At 37.3% G+C, this 25,102-nt stretch overlaps 1 protein-coding gene across 6 annotated transcripts in view; it reads left to right on the forward strand.

Moving 5' to 3' along the window:
- Window positions 1-25,102, forward strand: part of LOC136849333 (long-chain fatty acid transport protein 1-like) — a 596,150-nt gene that overhangs the window by 241,378 nt on the left and 329,670 nt on the right. For all 6 annotated transcript variants that reach the window (XM_067122695.1, XM_067122697.1, XM_067122692.1 and 3 more), the window contains one exon: window positions 14,304-14,429. In XM_067122695.1, coding sequence (XP_066978796.1) covers window positions 14,304-14,429 — 126 coding nt within the window. The remainder of the gene's footprint in view (window positions 1-14,303; window positions 14,430-25,102) is intronic.

Genomic DNA, 25,102 nt, shown 5'->3' on the forward strand with positions numbered 1-25,102 from the left:
GCGGCAACATCCTCCGAGACCTCAGCGTAGAGGATATCCACTTCAGGGTGGCTGGGTCTCATCCGGATCTGCTGGATGATAGGGGTGGCAAGATCTTCAGGCACTGCTGCCGCCACCCGTGCGCCCGGGGTAGAGCAAGTCCCTCAACCTGGCGTCGAGGACGTAGGGCTTCCCGACGGAACGTTCCTTCCAAACCCAGCCACCCAGGCCCGGAGGGATTCAAGGCAGACTTCTTGGAAGCTTCGTCCGCCTGTAAGAAAACCAACAATTAGCTAAGGACGAAAACCATTCCGGGAACCTCATAGACAATATATAATATACAATATGAGGAGCATAAAGCAAGAGTAATGTAAAGACTGTCACTTACCAACTCATCCTGGACAGTTGTGCAGAGAGCAAAGCAAACCTCACAACCATCAGGGTGCCAAACAATCAGGTCATCCAGGCGGACCGCACAACCAGCGTGGGTCCGACAAACTACGTGACCGTAGGGTTGTTGGAGGAGGCGGTGCACCCGGCTCCTCACAGCGAACAGTCTGTAAGTAGAACAGTACATGAACCTCCCACCTAAGCAAACTAAAGCTGGCGAGGCCAGGAAATTCAACTGCAACCGGAATACTCCAGCGGAGAAGAACTCCCTATCATAAACTGGGCCAAAAAGCTCTAAATTACACAGAGTGGAAGGTAGGTTTCCAGACCCGGAGTACTCCGGGAATGAAGAAAGAGAGACCAGGAACTAACCATAAGGGCTGCCAGTAAAATAACGGCGGAGACCCTGGTATAGGACCGGACTCACGAATTTATATATATATAATGAATAAAGGAAAGTACTCCTGTAGATAAACAGACTTATCTAAAAAAACAAAAAACAATAACAAGTGATGGTAAGAACTCAAGAGGACGGAGGATCCGTTCCCTATATGAAAAAACCTTCGCTTACTTACCCGCGGAGAAACAAGACGGGTAAAATGCTCATATGTTCATAACATAGGGTGAAGCAAATATTTTACCGTATCAACGTAAACCGACGAGGAGACGAACAGTGGATAGTGTTCGAACCGCGTTGAGTAAACAAACCACCAACCCCAATACAGCGATGCTAGGGACAATATGGGGGAGGAGCGAATCCTCAACCAACAGGAGAAGTCCTGAACTCGGAGAAAACGCCATCTAGCGTCACCCGCGCGAAGTAGAGCAAGGCTGGAGAGGAGGAGGGGGAGGAGGTAGGAGGAGTAGGCTACCAGGAAGGAACAGGAGACGGGGAGAAGCTCACCCGCTCAACTGCACCATACCTCCCAGACCATGAATCTTGGAAGGGCAATATGACTGGAAGCAACACAACCAAAGCCCGACTCCTACCTAGGCGAAGCCTAATATGGACCTAACCTTAGTATAGGCTAGGAAAACGAGGAGTGCAGAAGGGGAAGCAACTGGGAGAGAAATTTTGTGCCGAGAACCAGCCGGGATCGAGAATGGCGGGCAAGGGGGCGACTAGCCTAGAGGAAACACATCCTAAGAACTCGATTCCCCCAAATGGAGGAAGAGAACCAAGGGGCTCACTCTGCCCACCGAAAAACGATCCCGGAGGAAAACAGCAACAAAACTCCCTCAACCTGAACTCCCCACCCAGGGCAAAGGGATGGAAGCAAACAAGCCTACTCCACAAAATAACCATCACACATAAAAACTGGAAAAATGTGCTCAACAGAGAGCGTAGCCTACCACGGGAGCGGTTAGATCTGAGGCTGCCGCCAGCACACCGAGTAAACCACCAATAAAATACAAAAACAATAAAATAAAAATAAAACAACAAGAGAGCACCATCTTCAATCAAAATTAATTAGCCTAGTAAGACCAAAACAACAGGAACCCAACCTGGAGGGGGACCTAGACGGGCATCACTCCCACAAAGGCCAGTAGGCCAATGAAATAATTCATAAGAGGGGAGCCACCGCAAGGAACCCCAGGAAGGGAACCAATGGGGGCAAAAATATCTATAACGACGAGGAGACAACTCCAACTGAAAAGAACAGAAGGAGTCGCCTCGCATGGTCGACATGGCTGGCTGGGGGCGTGGCATGGCGACATAATAAGATCTCAATATTTATGAAAATACGAGACCTATAACAGCCAAAAATAGAACAAAACCCCACAAGAAGATGGTACTTAACAGAAATGGTAAAGCTGCTCGACGCCATCGTGTAAGAAAAGCCAAAAAATCCAAAATGATGGAAGAGCACACAAAAAAAAACCGAGATTCACGTGCTAGAAAATGGAATGAGGTAGGTGGCGCTGGTGTGTCGCCGTCCTGGCGGGTGTTTGGTGTGGGGGCTGTAACGGCTCACCGCTCTGTTCGGGGGATTTTGATAGGGAGAGATCTTTCAGTAGGTTTCCGTGGTAGTGGTAATTCACTCACCCCTTCTTATACCGACGTCTTCCTAGAAGACGCTCGACTGGGGTAGTAACCCCAGCTTTCCTGAAAGCTCTTTTTCTCTGGTATATCTAGCAAGGTTATACCTAGAAATTCGTGCTGTAATGGAATTTCACCGGCTGACACGGGACTGGACTCAGAAAAATGGGTTGATCTAAAAATATTTTAATGAAGCATTTTATTAAAATAAAAAATTTTGAAATTTTTATCAAAATATGTCTTACATTTTATTATTGTTTCTTAATCTGCAATTAAAGGGAATTTCAACTGGTATAAAGTATGTGGTAAGTTAAAAATGAGGTTCAGAAAATATTGGCTCTATTAATTTTTTCAGATGCATTATATTACCATCATCCTTGAAGTTGGATCCCCAAGTATCTCATAAAAGTTAAAGATAGTGTTCACAAGTTTAGCATAATTCTGCCTCAAATTACATGTTTATCATTTTTTCTAGGAAATAATCATTATTTTTTCCAAACTGAGTTTTTAGTAATTTCAAATTTTCAGCTCAGTCACCAAGAAAAAATGTTTTTAATATGCTATTTTAAATACTCATTCCCAAGTTTTGGGTTTTTTAGTGAGGAAACTTGACAAATTGTGGATGAATGGAAAGTAATCCTAAATGATGATGTAGCAGACTATTTCTCACAGAATGCTGCCATTGACACTGGGGGTTTGGAATGGTGGTGTCAACACAGAGAAACACTGGCTAGTCTTCATTCTTGCTCTGCATTAGGTTCAATGCCTGTTCTAATTTTGACTGAGAGGATATTGCCTACTGGTTATGGTTTCAAAAAAAAAAAAAAAGACTAAACAGCAGAAAGAAATACTCAATAACAGTAAACCAAACTTTTCAATGAAATTGCAGACATTGGATTTGCAGATCACACAAAGTGCAATTTGTGTAAAATTTGATTTTTATTAAGATATGATTAAATCAATGGTAATATGTTCAGTTTAAACACATAAATAAAAATAAGTCATCTTAACTCTCTTGAAGACATTTCTTTTTTAGGAACAGGTAATGTTTATGCCTATGAAACCAGATTTTTAACAGGCAACATTGTTTTTCAAAAATTATGATTTAATCAAGTTCCTTTACAATAAAATAATCTAATTACAAAATTTACATTTTCCTTTTTGTCTGTGATACATTACAACAAAGTTGTCTATTAATGTAACATTGTTTATCAAAGATTATTTCAAGATCCTGACAGAGAAATCATCTGGTTCAAAAATTGTTCAATCATTTCAATATACAGCAATCTTAGTTTTCTATTACTTGTTAAATAACATACTCTATCTTGTTTTAATATTTCGCTGAGCTTTAATAATGAATTGACAACTTTGGCATAATCTAGCATAATTTGATATTACATTTAGCTCATTTCGACAGATTTAGCATATATATTTTCATGGCAATGCTAAAGCAGTTTTTCATCCTGGTGATTTTGGGAACACTGGTTAAAGATGTAAACGGTGTTTTATACACGGTGTCCATGATAAGATAGAATAAGAAACCAATGATCATAATAAAACAGAAGATTGATGATAACTTCATAAATAATGTTCTTGAGAATAACATACTGAAAATGCCCAGTCTGCAGTGCAATATGAATGATGTAATACTCTGTGTTGTCTTCAGGGTTAGGAATTCTCACAAATAAAAAAAGTTTAACTTCTCCAATTAAGGTCTTAAATTTCATCTTTAATGTCTTGAAAATTGAATTTTCCACAGCCCAGATAACATTGGAAGAATTTCCAGGGGAGGCTTTGTAATTCCATCTTATTTAAAAAAATAAGAGGAAAAAAAAAAGAAAACTAGTCTTCACTTACATTATCAAACGTCACTTTTTGGTAGATTATACTGTAGTAAGCTTATGCTTGTAGAGCAAATTTAATTTTTGTTGAGATCATACTTTACTAGGCTATGCTTGTAGGGCGACTTTCATTTTTGATAAACTATGGCAGGCTAGTCTTTCAAACAAAATGACCAAACTTGTGGCTTATGTCAGAATTCATAACCATCTCATAAATTAACAACCCTTACTATTGCATGAGCAGCAGTTAATAAAGAACTGGCATAGACAACATTTCAGTACATACATAAACTGAAGAAGGAACAGCTGTTAGGTTTTGTGATTTTGAGGGATTTTAGTTTAACCTTTGTTAGTTTGCCTTCTATAGGGGAGTGGTGATGGTTCGGACATTTTTTTAATTTCTCTCTAGAAGTCAGGTTTAAGGAGCAGTGATATCCTGGCATGTCAGTGTTAGCCTCATCATCCTACATTTACCAGTAAATGTAGCAAGTGGTATACTTTACTATACTTGAAGCTATTTATCTTCAAGTACAGTTTCAAAATGTCCGAATCATCCCTACCCATGGTGATGATTCGGACAATTATTATAATTGACATTTACCTTCAAGTCAGATGATAAATGAAACAGAAATACCCGAAGTGTTTTATTGAAATAATCATAATCAACTTAAAAGATTATTCTCTCCCTTAGTGAATGCAGACAGAAAAATAGATATTCTCGATGTTTGCTGAGAATAAATGTTATAGTAGTCTTAAATAATATTGTAACTAGGTCAAAACAAAAACTAAACTTGAAACATCCTGGCCACCAAATTCTTAAATGACCAAAATTTTTTGAAATTATTCTCTCCATGAGTAAAAACCAAACATAAATCATAACTCAAATTTTTGAAAATTTGTTGTGCCTAAATATTAAAAAGTTGGCCTAAGAATATTGTATCCTGCAAAAGAAAAGCAAAATTTGAAATGCCCCTTATTTTCATACTCTGCCTGAACTGGGTTTTGAAGCACTCCAGTTTTCAGCCTCTTTACCAATAGTTGCTTCATCTCAATTTCTGGAAATTTAAAACTTTTTAGCAGAAAGATTTCTCGATTTTCCTAAATGAAGAAAACCTGAAATTCATCATCTTCAGTCTTAGTCCTGTTGATTAATTTGCCTACATAATAGACTTTGCTACCTTTTACTGGATCTATCCCAACATGAACAAAATCTCCCTCCTCTGGGACTTTATCAATAAAACCCACTTCTTGTCTTCTATCTCCTCCTCTGAGATATCAGAAGAATTATTGTTAAGAATCGGCTGTCAAGTGATCTTCAAGATGAAAAGGTTTTCACTGGTCTGGGCCTCTGTATCTAATCCATTTTTTTGTATTTTTCTTGCTTTTTAATGTTCTTGAGGTACTCATGTGAAGGTGTTTGCAGTGTTTTAGGTGGTGTAGTTGGCTTATGGCCTATCAGTCACAAAAGCCCTGGTCAAAGTGACTTTCTTGAAAAACATCAGTGTAATATGGGTGAATGCCATTTGGAATGGATCCCAGATTTGATATTCACATTTTATTTTGAATTAGGGGTTCTATGATGGGTTTATGAAGTGCTTTATAAGGTAATGACTTAATGAGGGGCCAATGAATGCATATACACAAAATATAATTTAAATAATGTTAGTGAAAATCTTTTGTTTCTTTGTTGGAATTCATAATTAGTAAATATTTGCTAGGAGGATGATTCAGACCTTCATCCCAACCCTAGAATGTCCTTGAAATCATCTTTTTACATATAACCATTGATTGACACCCTCAACTTCAAATCCTTGCAGATTACAGGGGGTAAGTGATTACAACATCTTTTCATATAGTACAAATTCTTTTGAAAAACTCATAATCAGCTCCTTATCATATTCACTACACCAAAGTTTTCATGATTTTCAAATGCAAAAAATTACATAGGAAATGAGAAAAATAATAAAAAAATTACCCTGAGTCCTAAAAGAAAACGAAAAATGCAACCAAAGTCCATGTGTTAGTGGAGAATGAAAAATGCATTTTTCTTTTCACGTGATTTCCATCAAGAGCTGGGGAATGTTTACATTTTCCAGTAAAATGTACTGCAAAAAATCATCACCGCTCTCCCCTACCCATTTTACATTTGTTTTATGTACAAACATTAAAATAATTCTGGTACAGTACTGTAATCTGTTTCTCTAGCAACTAAATAATGATTCTCCTAATTATTTTGGTAGTAGGCCTCAATGCATATTGATTTATGATCAGTTTTCTTACGTTATGATGGTTTTATAACAAGTTGAGACAGTATAAGTATAAATGGACTCAGTAAGTAAAATATGTTTCATTACCTTTACCCTTATATTAAATAGAGCTGTAATGGCATATTTACTTATTTAAATGGATACTTTGAGTGCCAGTGTAGCACCCAGCCTAAGCTGCATTTTAGTTCACACACTATCCACATTTTGTATCTTATGTATGGTAATACCGTATAATGGTAATACAAGAATGTAACAGCTGATGAGAAAGCTGCTTGTAAAAATACATTAATGGTGAAAAACTTATTTATTTTGAATTTGTGTCAGATTTTTACATGACAGATAAAAAAGAGGGTTGCATTTTTTATTCAAGTATATTTTGTTACAAATATGTATAATTTTGCATAAGTCTTAACTTTAAAGTGTGATGGTTGTTTATGAGTATATTGGGTGTTTATGGTTTGTGGTATTGACAAGATAGGGAAGTAAAAGTATGGAGTTGCTGTTTTACACCCATAGGTGTTATTACTTGACTTACCCGTATTTCGCAGTTATCCAACAGGGCCTTGGCTCTTTTAATCTGGATAATCAAGAGATTATTGTAGTTTCATTGTCATACCATGTTTGTGTAGCAATACAGATTGTATTAGACTAATACATATGTATCATTTAATTATGCAGTTCAGATCATTTGATTTCCTGATCTTTTCAATCATACTACAGTATTAAGTTCCATAGAAGGATCATACCCTTTTCTGATATAAAAACGTAACAACAGAATTAGTATCAGATCAGTTGGAAGGAGTGTCCCATGAGCAAAAGCACCATATAGTGAAGTGCCATATGCAAACATGCAGACTTGATACCATAGTTAATGTGTAGAGTTTTTCAAATCTCTACAGTAAATTTAGCTTTTTATTTCTGTTCTGTGGCTATTTTGGTTGCAGGGACAGTATTTAGGTTTTATTGCTTTCTGTTCTTCTTTCTTGTCTGTGGTTGTGCATAGATGATCGTTTAATCTATGGCAGAATTTAAATAAATGCTATAGTAGTTCAGTTTCAAAAGTGGTTTAGTTGCTTTTTTTGTCTGTTTTATTTTTTTATCAGTTGTAGTGGAAAAAAGTAATCATTTTTGAGTAAAGAAATGAACTGGATTTTATTATTTTATCAAGATGTTTCCATGAGATAAATCAGTTAGGACCATAAATATTTTTTACAATATATTATTATATATATATATATATATATATATATATATATATATAAACTACATATACATATAAAAAGCAGTCCCCAGTTATAGTCAGGGCAGGTTCCATTCTGAGATTGCAATGATAAAAAAATCGCGATGGAAAAATTTTTGGCGATTTTTGGTGCTTTTGGCGAGTAGTGATTTTTGTGGCTTAACAGGAAAAAGCGCCAATTTTCAGTCATCAGTGCCTCTGTTAGGTATGTATCGGCGCCAATACCCCAATTATCGGCGCTGATAAGCAGAAATCGGCAATTTTGGCAAAAAATAGCTGATTTTAGTTTCGCTAGACAAATCCATTAAAACCAGATCGCCATTAAAGGGATCATTGCCTGAGCTATATATTTATGCATATATATATAAATATATATATATATATATATATATATATATATATATATATATATATAATATATAATATATAATATAAATATATATATATATAATTTTAGAAAAGTTTTTTTTGTTCTCACTAAATTGTGATGACTCACATATTGGATGATGGTTTGTCTTTGGAATATATCTACCCATTGATCATGTCGGAAAATTCGCCCATTCACAGTACAAAATTTTTCACAGAGAAATATTCACTAAATACATATTTTCATCTCTTTTTCATGACTAAATGCACTTTTTGTGATAAAATTATTAAAATACACAAAGGTAATGCTTGATTTACAATAATTCATCTTACGTTAATTAAATTTCGCGATGGGGTAAGGTCAAGCATTTAATACCAGTACCACAATATTATTTGTAAAATATTTAAAATTCTCAGTGCAGGCAGCATAGTTATCAGGTTGATAAATTAGACCAAATTACAATAGACAGCTTTTCCTTAGTTTCTAGTTAAAAAGTAAATAAGAATGATAAAAGTACTGTTAGTATTTTATATTCTTAGTAAATGTTACAGCCATAAACAACAGATGTAAGAAACTGTTGTTTTCTTATAATTTTCCATAAAGGATAACAACAGCTGATTTTACCTTTATTTCAAAATGGTGCATGATTTACTAAACAATTACAGTCGTTATCTTACAATTGACATTAAGTCAGAATAGTACAAAGTTGATATATTTTGACACTATACCCTTATTGGTATGGATAAAAGATCCAAAGGGAAATATGCTGCTAAATTTGCTGCAAGTTGTAGCAGAAGCTTGAAAACAATGTTTAACCCTAAAAGGCGAGCCTCTATTTACAAGAGTGTCTGCCGTACCTCTGATAAAGCTGAGCTTTGGGTTTGGGAGTTAGCTTTTTAGTGGAAAGAAAGTTTTTTTTAAAAATCACAGCACATTTAGCTTTTTAAGATTAAGAGTTCATTTTTGCTCCTTTTTCTCATTGCCTGAAGTTTAGTATGCTTTTGTCAGAAATGAAAAAATATCATTATCATATATAAATATTGGAAATATGAGAGCAAAAAAAAATGTCATATATAATTGTATACAAATCAGACAATTTGAGCAAAACGGTTAAAGCTAATGAGTTATTCATTTTTTGTTGTATTGTACACTAAATTGCGATGATTTTAGTATATAACAAATTGTAAAATGATCAAATTAAACAGAGAAAATATTATCACAAAATGATGCATGAATTCGAGCATTGCTTGAACATAAAAAAGATTTTTCAAAAAGTCACCATAAATCGAAATATTGTGCTAGAGACTTCCCGTTTGTTGCAAAATGAAGGTAAATGATTGAATATTACGAGAATGTAAGAGTTTTAGCTTACAATAGCATTTTTAAAACCAGGAAGAAGGTCGAGTCAAAGTTGACCGAAGGTTGAAGTTTTGGCATTTACCATTATTTATATGAAAATATTTCAAAATTGATAAAAGTTACAACCATGAATTATTTTTGTTGTATTCTCCATGAAATTGCACACATTTTCATATATAAAACATTATTTAACAGCTAATATAAAACGGTGCAAAAATTACAACAAAGTGACTAAAGAAAATCTGAGATTTTAAGAGCCTGACACCGTCTCTTCCAAACGTGTGTGTGTTTGTCATCCATCGGAGTGCTGAGACGTTTAATCAAAGTCTAGACATAACAGAAACATACACACAGTTTGATACAGAAGATTCGTTGGAACATTATGAGTACATGATTAGAATGCTTGCATGGCAATGCAAGTAGTGGTGATTGTACATACATCAAGACAACAATGGTTAGGTGAGAAACAGACGGAAATATTGTATGGTTGAAACAGATGCGTTTCTGTTGAGAAAGAAAACGAGATGATTAAAGCAACAGTGACTTGTTGTCTTGTCCGCTCCGATGGACGACGAAACACCAACGTGATTTGAAGAGACCGCGTCAGGCTTTTTACAAGATTTTCAGCAGAGTTAGCGTGGATGTATTAGGAAAATTATTTTTCAAAATTCACCATAAATCGAAATATTGTGCTTAGAGACTTCTTGTTTGTTGCTATAATGAAGGTAAATGATAGAATATTACTAAATGTAACATTTTTAGTTACAATTGCATTTTTCAACCATTTGGGTCGAGTCAAAGTTGACCAAAGGTTGAAATTTTTGAGGGTAATCGTGATTTTTGAAAATATGTCAAAATTGATCCAAAGCTACAACCATGTTATTTTTGTTGTATTCTACGATTGCAATTTCGCACATTTTCATTATATAAAACTTTATGAAAGGCTAATAGAAAACAGTGAGCAAATTACAACAAAGTGACTAAAGAATTTCTGAGATTACAACATGCAGTTAGCTGATGCTTTCTTTTGGGATAAGAGACAAATTCGCGCATTGCATCTGTTCCACGCTTTTAAACAAAACAGCGAGGTGAGACCATGAAGAATTCCCAGCATCCCTCATTATTAACGTGATTTAAAAATTTTTATTACAAAAAGGCCTATTAAATATTTATAAGAAATGTTTTTAAAAATTTGTTTTGTAGTCAACAGAATTTTCGTCCACTTGGTTTGACAGACAACTTTGTTGAGAATTTAAAAAATTCTTCTTCATCGTTAAATGGTTGCTGCTAATGACTATACTGTCAAATTATTGTGCATCGGCAACATGGATGAAACTGTTTAATTAAAATTGGAGAAGAAGTATTTTAATCAAAACTACTGGGCATGAAAGAAGACATTACTGTTATTTTACAATGGTAATCAATGTGTTGTAAAGCTTGTATTATGATGAAATCAAGTGAAAATTTTCGGAATCTTGAACTTTTTTACAAAAACAAATGCCCCAGACGGCCATCGTCATCTACTAACGAAAATAATAGATAAATTAATTTTACAAAGAGATGTATTTTAGGTATATTTCGACTTAAAAACAGTTTACTTATAACAAAAACAATCCATGCCCCATATAAATAAAGTATCTAGAGATACATTTACGCTAACTAAGTAAGAAAAGCATTCTGAACTGTTTTAAATGCTGACAAAATAAAATGAGTAAACTTTTCCAAACCAAAACATATGATGCTTTGATCACAATTTTTAATACAAGAGCAAAATAAGAATGTATATGATATATTATTGGATAAAGTGAATTAAGGCATAACATTTTAAAAGATCCATTACCAAAGATGTATATTACTTAATCTTGGCGTAAAGTTTTCTAATATGTGAATATATATTTTTATCAGTATAAATTATCAGCTATGCTAAACGTGTAGACAAACAATATACCATAGTGTGGGGCTAAGTTAATTTTGGATCTATTCAATTTCTCTTTGTATTGAATTATCATTTGTCACTGGGCAGGGAACCTCCAGAATTAGCTGGAATTAATAAACGGGGAGCGAGGTATGTAGAGTATATTTTATAGTGTAGGCTAGGCTACCATATAAGGGCATACAGTACATGAGCAAAATATATAAATTCAAGTGTAAATAGTTTCATTAAATTGTTCAAGGATAAGTTTTGTTTCTTAAATTTTCCAACAAATGGTGGACCGTTTTAACCTAATGATAGGGAGGATAATACCTGTATAAGCATTTTTAGTTTTGTTTTGTGTGTGTTTGAACTATCAAAATAGGCAGTTCTATGTGTTTTTAGAAGGGTTCAAAGTATTCACGGGTTTTAGCTGCCGGGGGTGTGGTACACATTCTTTGAAAGTGCAGGGTTTACTGTATATATATATATATATATATATATCCTTTAATATGGTATAGGTATGTTATATATACTGTTATGCCTGCAGTATAGTATGTATAAATATTTACTCTATAATTTATATACCAGTTACCATATTATAGTTTATATATATATATATATAAAATACAATTATATATTTCTTAGATGTTATATATATATATAGAACCATATATGTATATATAGTATTTATATAAACCATACCAACAACAATATATCCATTTTTATATATATATATCAATATCAATATATATATTTTTATATATATGTATACAGCCTTATATATATATATCCCAGTATTTGGATAAAGAAATTGAATACATAAGAAAAATAGGGACAGATTTTTGTTATCCTTCACATATACTAGATATTTGTTATAACAAAGCCCACAAAAAAGTTTTATAGTGAAAGTAACATGAAGAAAGAAACCCTAAGTACAGTCTTAGCTTGCCTTATTTTAGTGGTTTTGAAAACATAAAATCATTGTTAAAACCTTTTAATGTAAACCTCGTTTTTCTTACAAAATAACACTCAAAAGAATGCTAATAAAAAATAACCCTAAAGAAAACAGCAACATAATATATAAAATTCCATGTTTGGATTGCCCCTCTTTTTATATTGGCCAATCTAGCAAAGATTTAGATGTACGTATTAAGCAATGTAAGTATTCAGTCAAAACTGGACAAGCATCCAATGCTATATTCATTCATTAAAGTGAAAACTCTCACAGGATAAATTGGACTGAAAGTTCAGTGATTGCCAGATCGAAAGATTTCTCTTCAAGAAATCTATTGGAGTCTGCTATTATCCAGCTTACTTCCAGTTGTAATTTTAATCTTAGCCCTGGCATGTATTATTTGGACCCCTGTATTAGAAAAATGTTCAAGAATGACCTAAAAGATAAAATCACTGACTTAATTACAAGTTAGCTACTTGATATATATTTTCTATAAATCCGTATGTTTAATATAATTTTTATTTGTAAAAATGTTCTTCTCAAAAAAGTTATTATTGTTTTAAAAAAAGAGAATTATTGTGTTGTACTAAAAATTTTTAGGTGGTCAGTCACAAACCTGTATAATCTTTAAATTGTCCTGTCCCTGCTCCTGAATGGTTGATCCTAATCCTTTGTAAAAACCTCTTAAATATTTAATCCTGTTTTGGCAGTTCTACTAATTCTTCAGTTGTGTTGGATTCCAGGTACATATATTTCCTTTATAATCCCCATCTGTCATTTATATGAGCTTTCTTTGTAAACATACTTTTATATTTCTTCAGTCTGCTAAGTAAAGGACATAGCGTCAAAAGGCCTCGCAGCACTCCAGTGTTTCCGTTTCCTTCGTGGATTTTATCTTTATTTATATATTCATCACGTTCCATATTTTTGTGATTCAGTTATACATATACAGTATATATATATATATATATATATATATATATATATATATATATATATATATATATATATATATATATATATATATATATATATATATGTATATACACATGGTCAGGCGGGAGTTCCGTTCTAAGCGAAATGCGTCAGTAACCGAAAATCGTCGTAAACGGAAAATCGTCGAAAAATCGTCAAAAATCATAAGAATACCTTACTTTTAATGCTCTGGGTGCATTGAAAACGACGTAAACTGCATTATTATTGAGTTTTACATAAAAAAACCTTCAAATTATGATTATTCTGCCGTTTGGGGCCAAATTTCTTCCGTATCGGATTGGTTCAGCGTCATAACCCCGAACATCAGAAAAGCGGGAAATAATTTCTGATGAATATATTTGAAAAGCGTCGTAACTGCCGGAACATCGTAAGTGCCGGAACCATTAAACTGGGGACTGCCTGTGTGTATATATATATATATATATATATATATATATATATATATATATATATATATATATATATATATATATATATATATATAATACACACACACAGGCAGTCTCTGTGAAAACAGCGTTCTGACATTACGATTGCTTTGCTCATGGCCCGTTAACCTGATTTGACGGTGCCTCACCTGGTTTTATGGTGCCATAACCTGGTTTTGCAGTGCTTACGGTGCTGTAAGCCCCATTTATTCCCATTATTATTATGATGTTCGGTTCACAGTGTTTTTGGGTTACAGTGCTCCCAGGAGCGGAACCCCTGCCTTGAAACAGGGACTACTTGTGCATATATATATATATATATATATATATATATATATATATATATATAAATAATAATTTGTCATCAGCAGTTTGCATAACTTTTCTTAATGCAGTTACAAATGTGGTACTGATGAAACTTCATTATATTTGATATATGGTCCAATGTTGGGGTAATATTCTGTCTGTATTGTTATGTCCTCTTACTTATGTAATTTTTTCTAATATATATTTTCTGGTCGTCAGGTTGATGAGTACAGCAATCGTGTTGGGAATTATTTTGCCTCTAAGGGAATCAAACATGGAGATGCTGTGGCATTGTTTAAGGAGAATTCTGTGGAGTATGTTTGTCTATGGCTAGGTCTCTGCAAAGTAAGTACAGTACAGTAATTTGTTTAATTTATAATTGTTCCCTTACAAATACAAACCTATGGCCTTTACACTGGGGGGAAATTCTCCTGCTCAGCGGGAATACTGGTTATGAAAAAATTCTGCGTAATAGGATCAAGGTATGCAGGAGTAATACAAAGCGTCACCCAGTGGGACTATGGCACAAGTGGGCAGAGTCTCATCACGCTTGCTCCCAAGAATCCGTGGCGCAGCCAGTGTTCTGTTAACAACCTTCTCGAGTGGTTGTGTGCTGCTCAACTCTCATCAAAGCCGTTTTTTCACTTCCCTGCCTTTTCGTTTGCATTGGTTCTATTTCTGTGTTTGAGTGGTGTATTTGTTGCTTTTTTTTGTGTATATGTTTGTTACATCATCATACAAACCCATGATTTACCTAGGCCTAGTGTTAAGAAGCAAAGGAAGTGCTCTGGTATTGCTAACAAACCTTGCTTCCGCTACCTAGCTTCGTTTGAAACTGATCCTCATGTGACTTGTAGCAGGTGTAGCTTTCATGTTGCAATGTAAGTAGCCTGTTTTGAATGCCATGATTGGTCTCCTGAGCAATGGAGACGTTTCGAATCAAAGGAGAGGTACAAAAGGAAAGGTGATACGCAGCCATGGGAGGGTTTTGGCCCTTGGAAGGCAGCAGATAATGCCATTCCTTCTTGTTCCTTTTCTCCTTCCCCCAGCTGTCTTCCTGCTAACTCTTCCTTGGAAGAATTTACCCCTTCACGTTCATCTACTGTGTATTGTTGTTCTCTCCCTGCTGGGGGGGCTGGGTTAAGGATGCCACCACTCCCCCCTTGTTTGGGGGATGAGATTCGGTTTGTGATTTATTTCCAGGGTCGGACACTGATGGTGCCACTCTCCGTAGTATTGGTCGACCTTAGGCCTCCCTGGAAAACCATGGTTGAGAATGACCTACGAAGCTCTCTGCGACAACTGCCTGTGTATCGGCGGTGACTTCTCGCCATATGTCTGCTTCATTGTTTCCATCTTCATATGATGCTCCAGGTATAGCTACTCCGTCCCATCTCCAGATGACTGGTCCTTTGTTATCTGCTGCTTCTACTCATCAGGCCTTACTGGAGAGGGTTGTAGTCGTCGAAAAGATTGACCACTCCGTTTCTACGGTACTTGAAGGAAGCGCCTCAGATCACCATCTCCAGATTCTCAAGACTCATCGTCTTCCTTGATTTGTGTTGTCCCAAAAAGACGTTGGAGGAAGAGGGACTTTACCCTTTCTCTTCCCAAGATGATTCTCAGTCTACACGTGGTTTCACGCTCTCCTTCTCCTGTTTCAGTTAGGGGGGTTGTTAGTTTGTCTCAGCATAGCTGTGTTCTGTCCAAGGTGGCTACAGGCTCTCTCTCCAGGGCCATCTCTGAGAAGAAACATCATGACCGCTTGATCACAGCCATGACTGCAGAGGCAGCAGATCAGGTACTGCCTGAGGTCGTAGTTATTCCTTCTCCTTCCAGTCGTATAGAAGTGGGTATTGGAACATCGATTGTGAGGTGAAAAGATAATAAGGTGCCTGTCAAGAAATCTAATCTTGTACTGCCGCAGCCTCCTTCTCAGCCTAGTTTTCCCGACCTTGACATTCATGCACATACGGCCATTCATCCACGTCATGCTTCACCTGAAACAGTAATCTCACCGTATCGGCTTTGAGGACATGACTCTTCTCCATGGGAATCGTCTCATTTATGGCAGTGACATCGGTCGTGGTTGTGATCACATGGCCGCGACAACTCCTCACGCTGCAGAAGACCTACTTTACCGCGACAGCAGCCTCAGCAGCACTCGTATATCAGAGGTCATCCTCCTCCTTGGGGATTCAGAGGATCTAAAGAAAGCTCTTCGTTTTGTCCTAAGAATGAGTTTAATTTTTCATATTCTCATCCTTCTGCACCGCCCCCGAGGGTTTTAGGTCCTGAACCTACATACTCTCCAGTCATTCACAGGGATGAAGTTCAAGTCGTAAATTGGCTGGATAGAGCTGATAGGAGTTTCTAGAGGTTTGGAATTGGAAGACCCTCTTCTGCTTGATCTTGATGCTAACGAGTTGGCCAAGACACAGTAAAGTTGTTGGGATGATTACGAAGTACGATGACTTGGAGGAAACTGCTACAGCCCCTTTGGACCAGTCTTCAGGCCTTAAGAAGTTCTTAGGCCCCAAGAAAGACGCAAAGACCTCGGTAGGATTACCCTTTGCCGATCTTGCTGATTTTGTCTTAGGACAGGTGGATGCTCTTGTCTGTGGAAAAGACAATTCACTATATTCTGGGCGATCTCTCAAGTTACTGCCGCCTCCTCTTCACAGGCACAGGTGTTTTTATGCCACCCCAAGAGATGTCCTCCAGCCCAGACAGTTGGATTCGGACTTCGTTAAGTTGGGTCCGAATCTATCTTTAGATCAGTTTAACCTGTTGACTGCGATGTGCTTCATATATGGTTCACAGTGGACTCCCTAAATGAACGGCATGTACCACATGTGGTACATTTACTGAGAATTATATATATTTTGTAAGTATCTTAAATTTCATTAAAACAATACATTATTGTAGTATGTGGGAAAACAAATAAATTTACTTAGAGCATTAACTAAATGCTTTATTTATTACTGTAAATAATACTTATGGTATATGAAGGCAAAAGGGTGAATATTTTTTTACTTTTTATTTTCCAATAGCAGAAAAATTGAAAATAATCTCATATAAGATCAATAAAATGTTATTTTCGTTTTATATCATACTGATAAGGAATCAAGAGAAAAAAATTATATTTTTGTAAATTTTTCACTTCTGTAATTTTGAAAAAATAAAATTTTTCCTTTTTGTTGTAAAAAGACTTTCAAATTTTTTTGTTGTATAACAAAAAAATCATGTAGCACTTAGAGTACAAAAATAAAAACAATACTTTTTCTGTTTTACTTCTACTTTTGAAAAATAAAAATATAAATCCCAAAATTTTTCTACATTTTTGAAACAAAATGTTTCAGGTTGAACCAGCTGAGACAGAGGAAAGGTTTATCATCACAATTCTCACAGTATTTGTTCACTCTTCTTGCTTTTTGCAGAGCAACAGCACCACATTATGTGAAAGTATCTCGTAACAGGAACGACAGCGCTTTCTTGTTTTGGCTTTGGGGCCAGTAGCTTCGATCACTGAGTATTCAGATCGTCTCCCATCAATTTCTGAACGCCTTGCACCTTGCTTTACAGTTTCACAATTTCTTCATGTGTGCCTGTAACAAATGATAGTATTATACTCTCTTTGAAATCAGTTATTGAAATGGGTTTGCCATGAGAATAATACTTGTACAAAACTCATGCATTCACAATGCATGTTCCTGTGAACAATTCTATTGCTAATTTGCAGTTCCATTTCAAGGTCCATCTGAGAGCTATAGCATAGGAGGCCATCTGGTGTGACATGTCCACACTCTTTTTAGCTTTACTGTAAGCTAGAACACTCCCTGGTTTCATAATGTCCTCACCAGTTTGAGTTTTTTGCCTGATGGTACGAGTTCACCTAAATGTTCGGGAATAGTTGAAAGAGTCAACACATCCCTCTTATCTTTCGAGTGATAAACTTTTGCTCCATTCTTGTTCTGCTTTGACACTACCTCACCCTTTTTCAGGTTGGCATAGATGGTACAAATTTTCGGCCTTTTCTTAGTGTACCACAATAATCACAATAATAGGTTTGTTCTTTGATAAGCTTTTCATCCAGAGGAATAGATGTGTAGAAATTATCAGCAAAAACAGTCACACCTTGATGTAACAAAGAATCACAAAGCCTCAAAACAACTGACTCTGAATGGTTCAATGATGGCAAGGGTGCCATCTTTCCAGAGTAAACTTGTACATTCCATGTGTAGGCATTTAGTGCACAGAGTTTGTAAAACTTCAATACATATTTATGGGCTTTACCTGGGTTGAACTGTAGAAATGCCACTCTTCCACAAGGAACCATTGACTCGTGTACGACAACTCTTTCTCCAGGTAAATATACTGATTTGAAACTTTGGTTCAGTTTGTCAGGGAGAGGTTTGATTTTATACAACCTATTTGACTTACCATCCAGATCATTGTCACTGAAGTGGAAGCACTTTAGCAATGGTGTAAATCTATCCTGCGTCATGTGTTTGTACATGAAAGAATAGTCATACGCCTTATTCTTAGACAGGTATAACTCAATTTTTGGCAGTTTTACTAAGCCCATGCATAGAAGAATACTGATGATTTTCTTCATTTCATTAGCATCTTTAGGAACCCATGCTTTCATGCTTGACCTTCTTGTAAGCGGTCATGACTGGCATTCGTATTTGATCAGCGTGTCAGTTAGTTTCTTGAACAATTTCAGAAATATAATCATCAGACACAAAAAGTTTATAGAGATCACTTGGCAAAACCAAATTGTTTGGACCACTTTGGACGGCATAAAAGTTCTTCAGTTCCAGTATAAATGAAAGTACTCTGTGATGGACTAACAGGATCCCAGGAGTCTGTGTCACTAGTTACTGCATCATCATCTTCTTGACCTGACTCATCATCACCTTCAGCTGTGTCTTCAAGCTCCTCATCACTTGAACTACTACAAGGGCTGCTATCAGCAGAAAAGCTAGTGTCCAAGTCTTCACTGCTGGAAGAAGAGCCAGCGTCAGAGTCTTCACTGTTGTCTTCATTTCTGTAAATATTAGTCTTGTCAGCTTCTTTTGACTGCTTCTTTTCATAGAATGAAGAAGTATTCAGCATTCTGAAAGAGAGAAATTCTGTTTACTGTATGTGTAAGTATATAATATATACTACTTTATGTATATGTATATAATATACACTGTATGTATGATATATATATATTATATATATATATATATATATATATATATATATATATATATATATATATATATATATATATATATATATATATATATATATATATATATATATATATATATATAGTACTGTATATGTAGATAGATAGATGGGGAATAGAGATATAGATAGGAAAACAGAGACAGAAAGGCAGACAGACATAAAGATAGACATAAATAGATAAGTACAGAATAGATAGAGAAACAGTTTATGTATTCATACATTTCTTATTTCTTTTACGATAAGAGTTTATACTACATGTAAAATGCATTTGTATATATATATATATATATATATATACATACAACATATATAGAAACAGTTTATGTATTCATACATTTCTTATTTCTTTTTTACGATAAGAGTTTATACTACGGAAGAAATATATTTAAAATGTAAAAATGCATTTGTATATATATATATATATATATATATATATATATATATATATATATATATATATATATATATATATATATATATATATATATATATATATATATATATGTGTGTGTGTGTGTGTGTGTGTGTGTGTGCATGCATAATATGTATGTGCGTTATATTACATTCTTATGCGTATTATATTCATGTATATACTGTATATATATCATGTTTTGTGGGCCTTTTTATCTTCATATATATATATGCATGTATGTATGTATGTTTATATACATACATGTAGATATATATGTGCTGGTGGCATCATGCTTACCCTATATGAAAAATGGGTAAAAGCATGTTAAACGAAGAAGAAGAATGTATAACTGAATCACGAAAATATGGAAAGTGATGAATATATAAATAAAGCCAAATATACGAAGGAAAGGGAAACAATGGAGTACTGCAAGGCCTTTCGACTTCTTGTCCTTTACTCAGCAGACTGAAGAAATATAAAAATAAGATTACAAAGAAGGCTTGTATAAGTGGCAGATGGGGATTATAAAGGAAAGTTATGTACCTGGAAACCAACACAATTGAAGAATTAGCAGACACACCAAAACAAGATTAAATATTTAAGAGTTTTTGCAAAGGATTAGGTTCAACAGCGTAGAAGCAGGGACAGGACAATTAAAAGATTATATAAGGATGGTGACTGACCACCAAAAAATGTTATAAAAGTACAACTCAGTGATTCTCCTTTGGTAAACTAACAATATTTGCAAGGTGAACATTTTTACAAAACCAAAATAATATTAAGCATACAAATACATAGAGAATATATATATAAGGTAACTATTTTGTACATATAACTTACCTGGTAATTATATATATAGCTGTAGTCTCTGACGTCACGGCAGAAAATTGAAAATCGCGGCAGCGCTAATGAATGGTCACGTGATACCCCTTCCCCGCCCTCTACAGGTGAGTGAGAGGAACCATAACCCAAACTCTTCATATGTTTCTGCTGTGTGGTACGCATGTAAGCGGTGCAGCTTAGCAGAGAATTATCGCTGATTCTTTCGTTGGACATTGTTGATGTACAATTGTTTGATTTGAATCTTTGGCAGACATTGTTTGTGCTTAGCTTTTTCATCCCCGCCTTCCTTATTTAGCATTATGTCGGACACTGGTCCTCGGTGTATAGGTTTTGTAGCAAGGGCTGCAAAACTAGATTAGGAAAATTACCATTGACCCTCATTCTGTGTGTTAGGGTGTAGAGGACAGGTTTGTTGGGTATCGTTAACCTGTGAAGAATGTAAGGATTTGTCAGGGAAGAATGGAAGATTTTAAATGCTTATCTGAGAAGGCTTCAAAAGAGAGAGCTAGAAAAGCTTCAGCTAGGACTTCCTCTTTATCCTCCCGTGATAGTCAGGATGTATCTTTTTGGTTACTAACCCTGATATTCCTTCTAACAAATCTCCTATCCCAGACCCCATTATTCCCGAACCCGATACCGTGGCCCAGTCTTAAGACGCCAGATGGATGCGTTTTAGTGTGATGCTTGTTGCCGTGGAGCGGATGAGTAAGTCTTTGGTAGTAAGAAGTGCAGTGTCTTGTGATAGTGCAGTGGAGGAGCTGGCTGTTGGCCCACTCATTCTCCTAGGCCTGGACCTCTGTCAAACTCCCCAGCACCAGGGAGGAGGCAAGTCAAAAGCCAAGGGAGGTGAGTGGGACCTGCCCCGAGCAGTTGGCCCCTCAAGCAGTCCTGTTGCCGCTTCCCAGGATGCAGATGTTAGCCATAGAAAAGGCACATCAAGGAGGTGTATGTCTTGAGTATGTCGAGTGAGGATTCGCCTAAGAGAGGTTGGCGCGTAAAGATGTCTCGAGACCATTCAAGAGGTCTAGGTTGGCATCTCCTTTGGCAGTTCCCAAGAAAAGAGTGGCGCTTCAAGATCAACCTCCTTCGTAGTAGTTTTGGGAGGAGCCTGAATGTTTTTCGCATTCCGTCGATTCGGGAGACGAGAGGCATGTGTTGGAAGCGAGGAGACTTGCGCAAGAAGAGAGTGGTGTTGTCTTCGCCTGTTGTTGCTGCTTCTGGCGTGATTGCTGCATCTAGCGCCACGCGCCATGCGCCATCCTTCGTTTCGCCTGGCTCATCGCGCCATATGCCACGCTACGATCCTCCTGGCGCCATGCGCCATGCGCCAAAAATTGTTTCTCCTGGTGACTCTCGTCAAGCTCCAACACCTGCGGTCACCGTGCCTCATTCAGTTCCGCATTCTCCTTCTTCCGCCTTGCCTCAAGATTTGTTTTTGGCGGAAATGAATTGGAAGCTTGATAGTATTCTCGGCTTTGTGGAAAAAGTGATCCTTCCGTGAAACGAACTGCAAGTTGCTTCGATTTCAAAGGATGCTCCTTCATCGAATGTGCGGCTTCCTCTGAGCGATCCTGTGTTGCATTCTCCTCGAAGACGAATCTTCCTCCATCTAGATCCTTGGCTCTTTCTCTGATTTCTGGTGGTGATGTTGTTTCAGAATCGAGGCGGAGGTACAACCAGAGAAAGAAAGCCTTTATCGAGCTATAAGCAACTGCTTCAGTATTTTCTGGAGAATTTTCCGGATTCCTTTTCACCAGTATCTCCAGCTTCTCCGAATCTCAATACGCCGTGATAATAGGACAGACACTTCGCTGGCTACCAAATTAGTTCTTTCTATTTCAGCCAAGAAAGGATTGAAGAAAATGGAGGAGTGGCTTGCAGAGAAGAGGGAACAAGGGAAGACTGTGTTTTGTTTTCCCCCTTCGAAATTGTCGTCTCATCGTGGTGGTTGGTGCGAGACTGGAGAATCTTTCTTGTTGGGAGTAGCTGCCTCCTCCCAAGGAAATTTCTCTAGTTTGGTAGATTCGGCCAGGAGGTTGCTCTTAATTCAGCCAAAGTATTCTTTCCACATCGGAATTTGATCACCTCTGCAAGAATGCTTTTAAGATTTTGGAAGTTATAAGTTTCCTCGATTGGTCGGTTGGAGCTCTTGGAAGGAAACTAAAAGCTTGCACCCTTCAGGACGATCAGTTCGCTTCCCTGTCCGACGTGTTAGCTTGCATCGACAGGAGCATTAGAGATGCGGCTATGGAACTCTCTTCCGTGATTACGATGGGAATTCTCAAGAAACGTGAACTATGGTGTTCTTTCACCACTAAAGGTGTCTCTCGGTCCCAGAAGTCAGCTTTGTTGTTCGCTCCTTTAGATAGGAAACATCTTTCCCGAGGGAAATAGTATCTGAGATCGCCGACTCTTCAACAGAGGGCAACTCAAGACTTGCTGGCACAGTCCACCAAGAAGCCTAAACCGTTGCCTTCAACAGTTGCTCGCCCGACAACGTCGACGGAAAAATCTCAAGGTCGGCCCTTTCGTGGAAGAGCCCCTGCTAAATCGTTTCCCAGATCGAGAGGGAGAGGTCGTTTTGTACCTAAAGCGATCAAACCCTCCGACAAGAAGTGAGAGCGCCTCCCTTCACTCACCAGTAGGAGCCAGACTGTCAGCTTTCTGGACAGTCTGGGAAGAAAGGGAGCAGAACCTTGGACAGTCTCGTTTTTAAAGGAAGGCTATTCAGTTCCATTCTTGAAGGACCCTCCTTTGTCCAGGGAACCAGTGGTCTTAATGGCTTATTCTCTAGACTCAGAGAAATGTTGTGCTCTAGAGAAAGAGGTGTCAGCTTTGCTAGAGAAAGAAGCAATAGAGAAAGTTCTCCCCCCTTTCTCCCCAGGATTTTACAATCGTCTCTTTGTAGTACCAAAGGCGTCAGGAGGCTGGAGGCCAGTTCTAGATGTGAGCGCTTTGAACCTGTTTGTCAAGAAGACAAAGTTTGTGATGGAAACCACTCAATCAATGCTGTCATCCCTTCTTCCAGGAGATTGGATGGTATCCATCGACCTCCAGGATGCGTATTTCCACATCCTGATCCATGCTGCTTCAAGGAAGTTCCTTCGCTTTGTGTTCAAAGGCGAAGTGTTTCAGTTCAGAGCAATGTGCTTGACCTCTCGACGGCCCCCAGGTTTTCACCAGAGTTTTGTCATCAGTGGTGAAGTGGCTACATCTGTTGGGGATCAGAACAGTTTTTATTTAGACGATTGGCTCCTGCGTGCGAAGACGAAGGAAGGGTGTGTGAAGGATTTGGAAAAGACTCTTCATCTAACCGAAGAACTGGGACTTCTGGTAAATTGGCAGAAGTCACATCTGGTGCCATCTCAAGAATTAGTCAATTTGGGAGTTCAGATGAACTCCGTAGTTTTTCAGGCTTCTCTGTCGGTGGAGAGGGTAGAGTCGTGCCTGTTGAAAGTGCGAGATTTTCTGAAGAAGACCCAGTGCTCGGCCAACGAGTGGATGAGCCTTCTGGGAAGTTGTCTTCCGCAGAACCGTTTGTGAGTTTGGGGAGACTACATCTAAGGCCCCTTCAGTTCTTTTAGGAGAAGTCTGGGACAGGAAGAAGAGCCCGGACTCGTTTTTTTTCAAATCTCAGAGGAGATAAAGGCAGACCCCAGTTGGTGGAACTCTCCAGAGAAACTTCAGGAAGGAATTTCACTGTTCCCAAAGAACCCCAACCTCATCTTGTGTGCAGACGCTTCAGATCTAGGATGGGGAGCCACGTTAGGCAAGTTGGAAACAGCAGGCGATGGAAGGAGAACAACTTCGGTGGCACATCAATCTGAAGGAATTAAAGGCCATTCATTTAGCCCTTTTAGAATTTTCGAAGGTGGTAAGGAACCAGGCAGTGATTGTCCAATCAGACAATACAACAGCTCTCGCATACGTAAAAAAGCAAGGAGGGACCCACTCGTTCTCGCTATACCTGGTAGCGAGAGATCTTCTGTTATGGACGAAAACGAATCAAACGACGTTGATGACAAGGTTCATTCCAGGGAAGCTCAATGTGAGGGCAGACGAGCTAAGCAGGAGCTTTCAAGTACTCTCAACAGAGTGGATCTTAAATCAAGAAGTTTGCCTCCAACTGTGGAATCTATGGGTCGTCCTCTCATAGATCTGTTTGCCACCAAGAAGACAACTCAACTGCCTCTTTATTGCTCTCCAGTGTCGGACGAGGGGGCAGTCTTCGTGGATGCAATGCTGATGGACTGGTCAGGTCTGGACCTTTACGCCTTTCCTCCGCTCCGTTCAAGATGTTGAGAGCAGTTCTAACAAAAATGTTGTCCCACAAGGACGTGCGTATGACGCTGGTTGCTCCGTTTTGGCCAGCAAGGGAATGGTTCCCGGACTTGATAAGTCTTCTCGTAGACTTCCCGAGGCTTTTACCACCGAGAGTAGATCTACTCAGACAGCCTCACTTCCGAAGAGCTAGAGGTTTTTCGAGGAAGGTCTCTAGAGCCATCGCTAGAGCGCGCAG

The sequence above is a fragment of the Macrobrachium rosenbergii genome, chromosome 20 (assembly GCF_040412425.1).
Source record: "Macrobrachium rosenbergii isolate ZJJX-2024 chromosome 20, ASM4041242v1, whole genome shotgun sequence".
Taxonomy (NCBI): Eukaryota; Metazoa; Arthropoda; class Malacostraca; order Decapoda; family Palaemonidae; genus Macrobrachium; species Macrobrachium rosenbergii.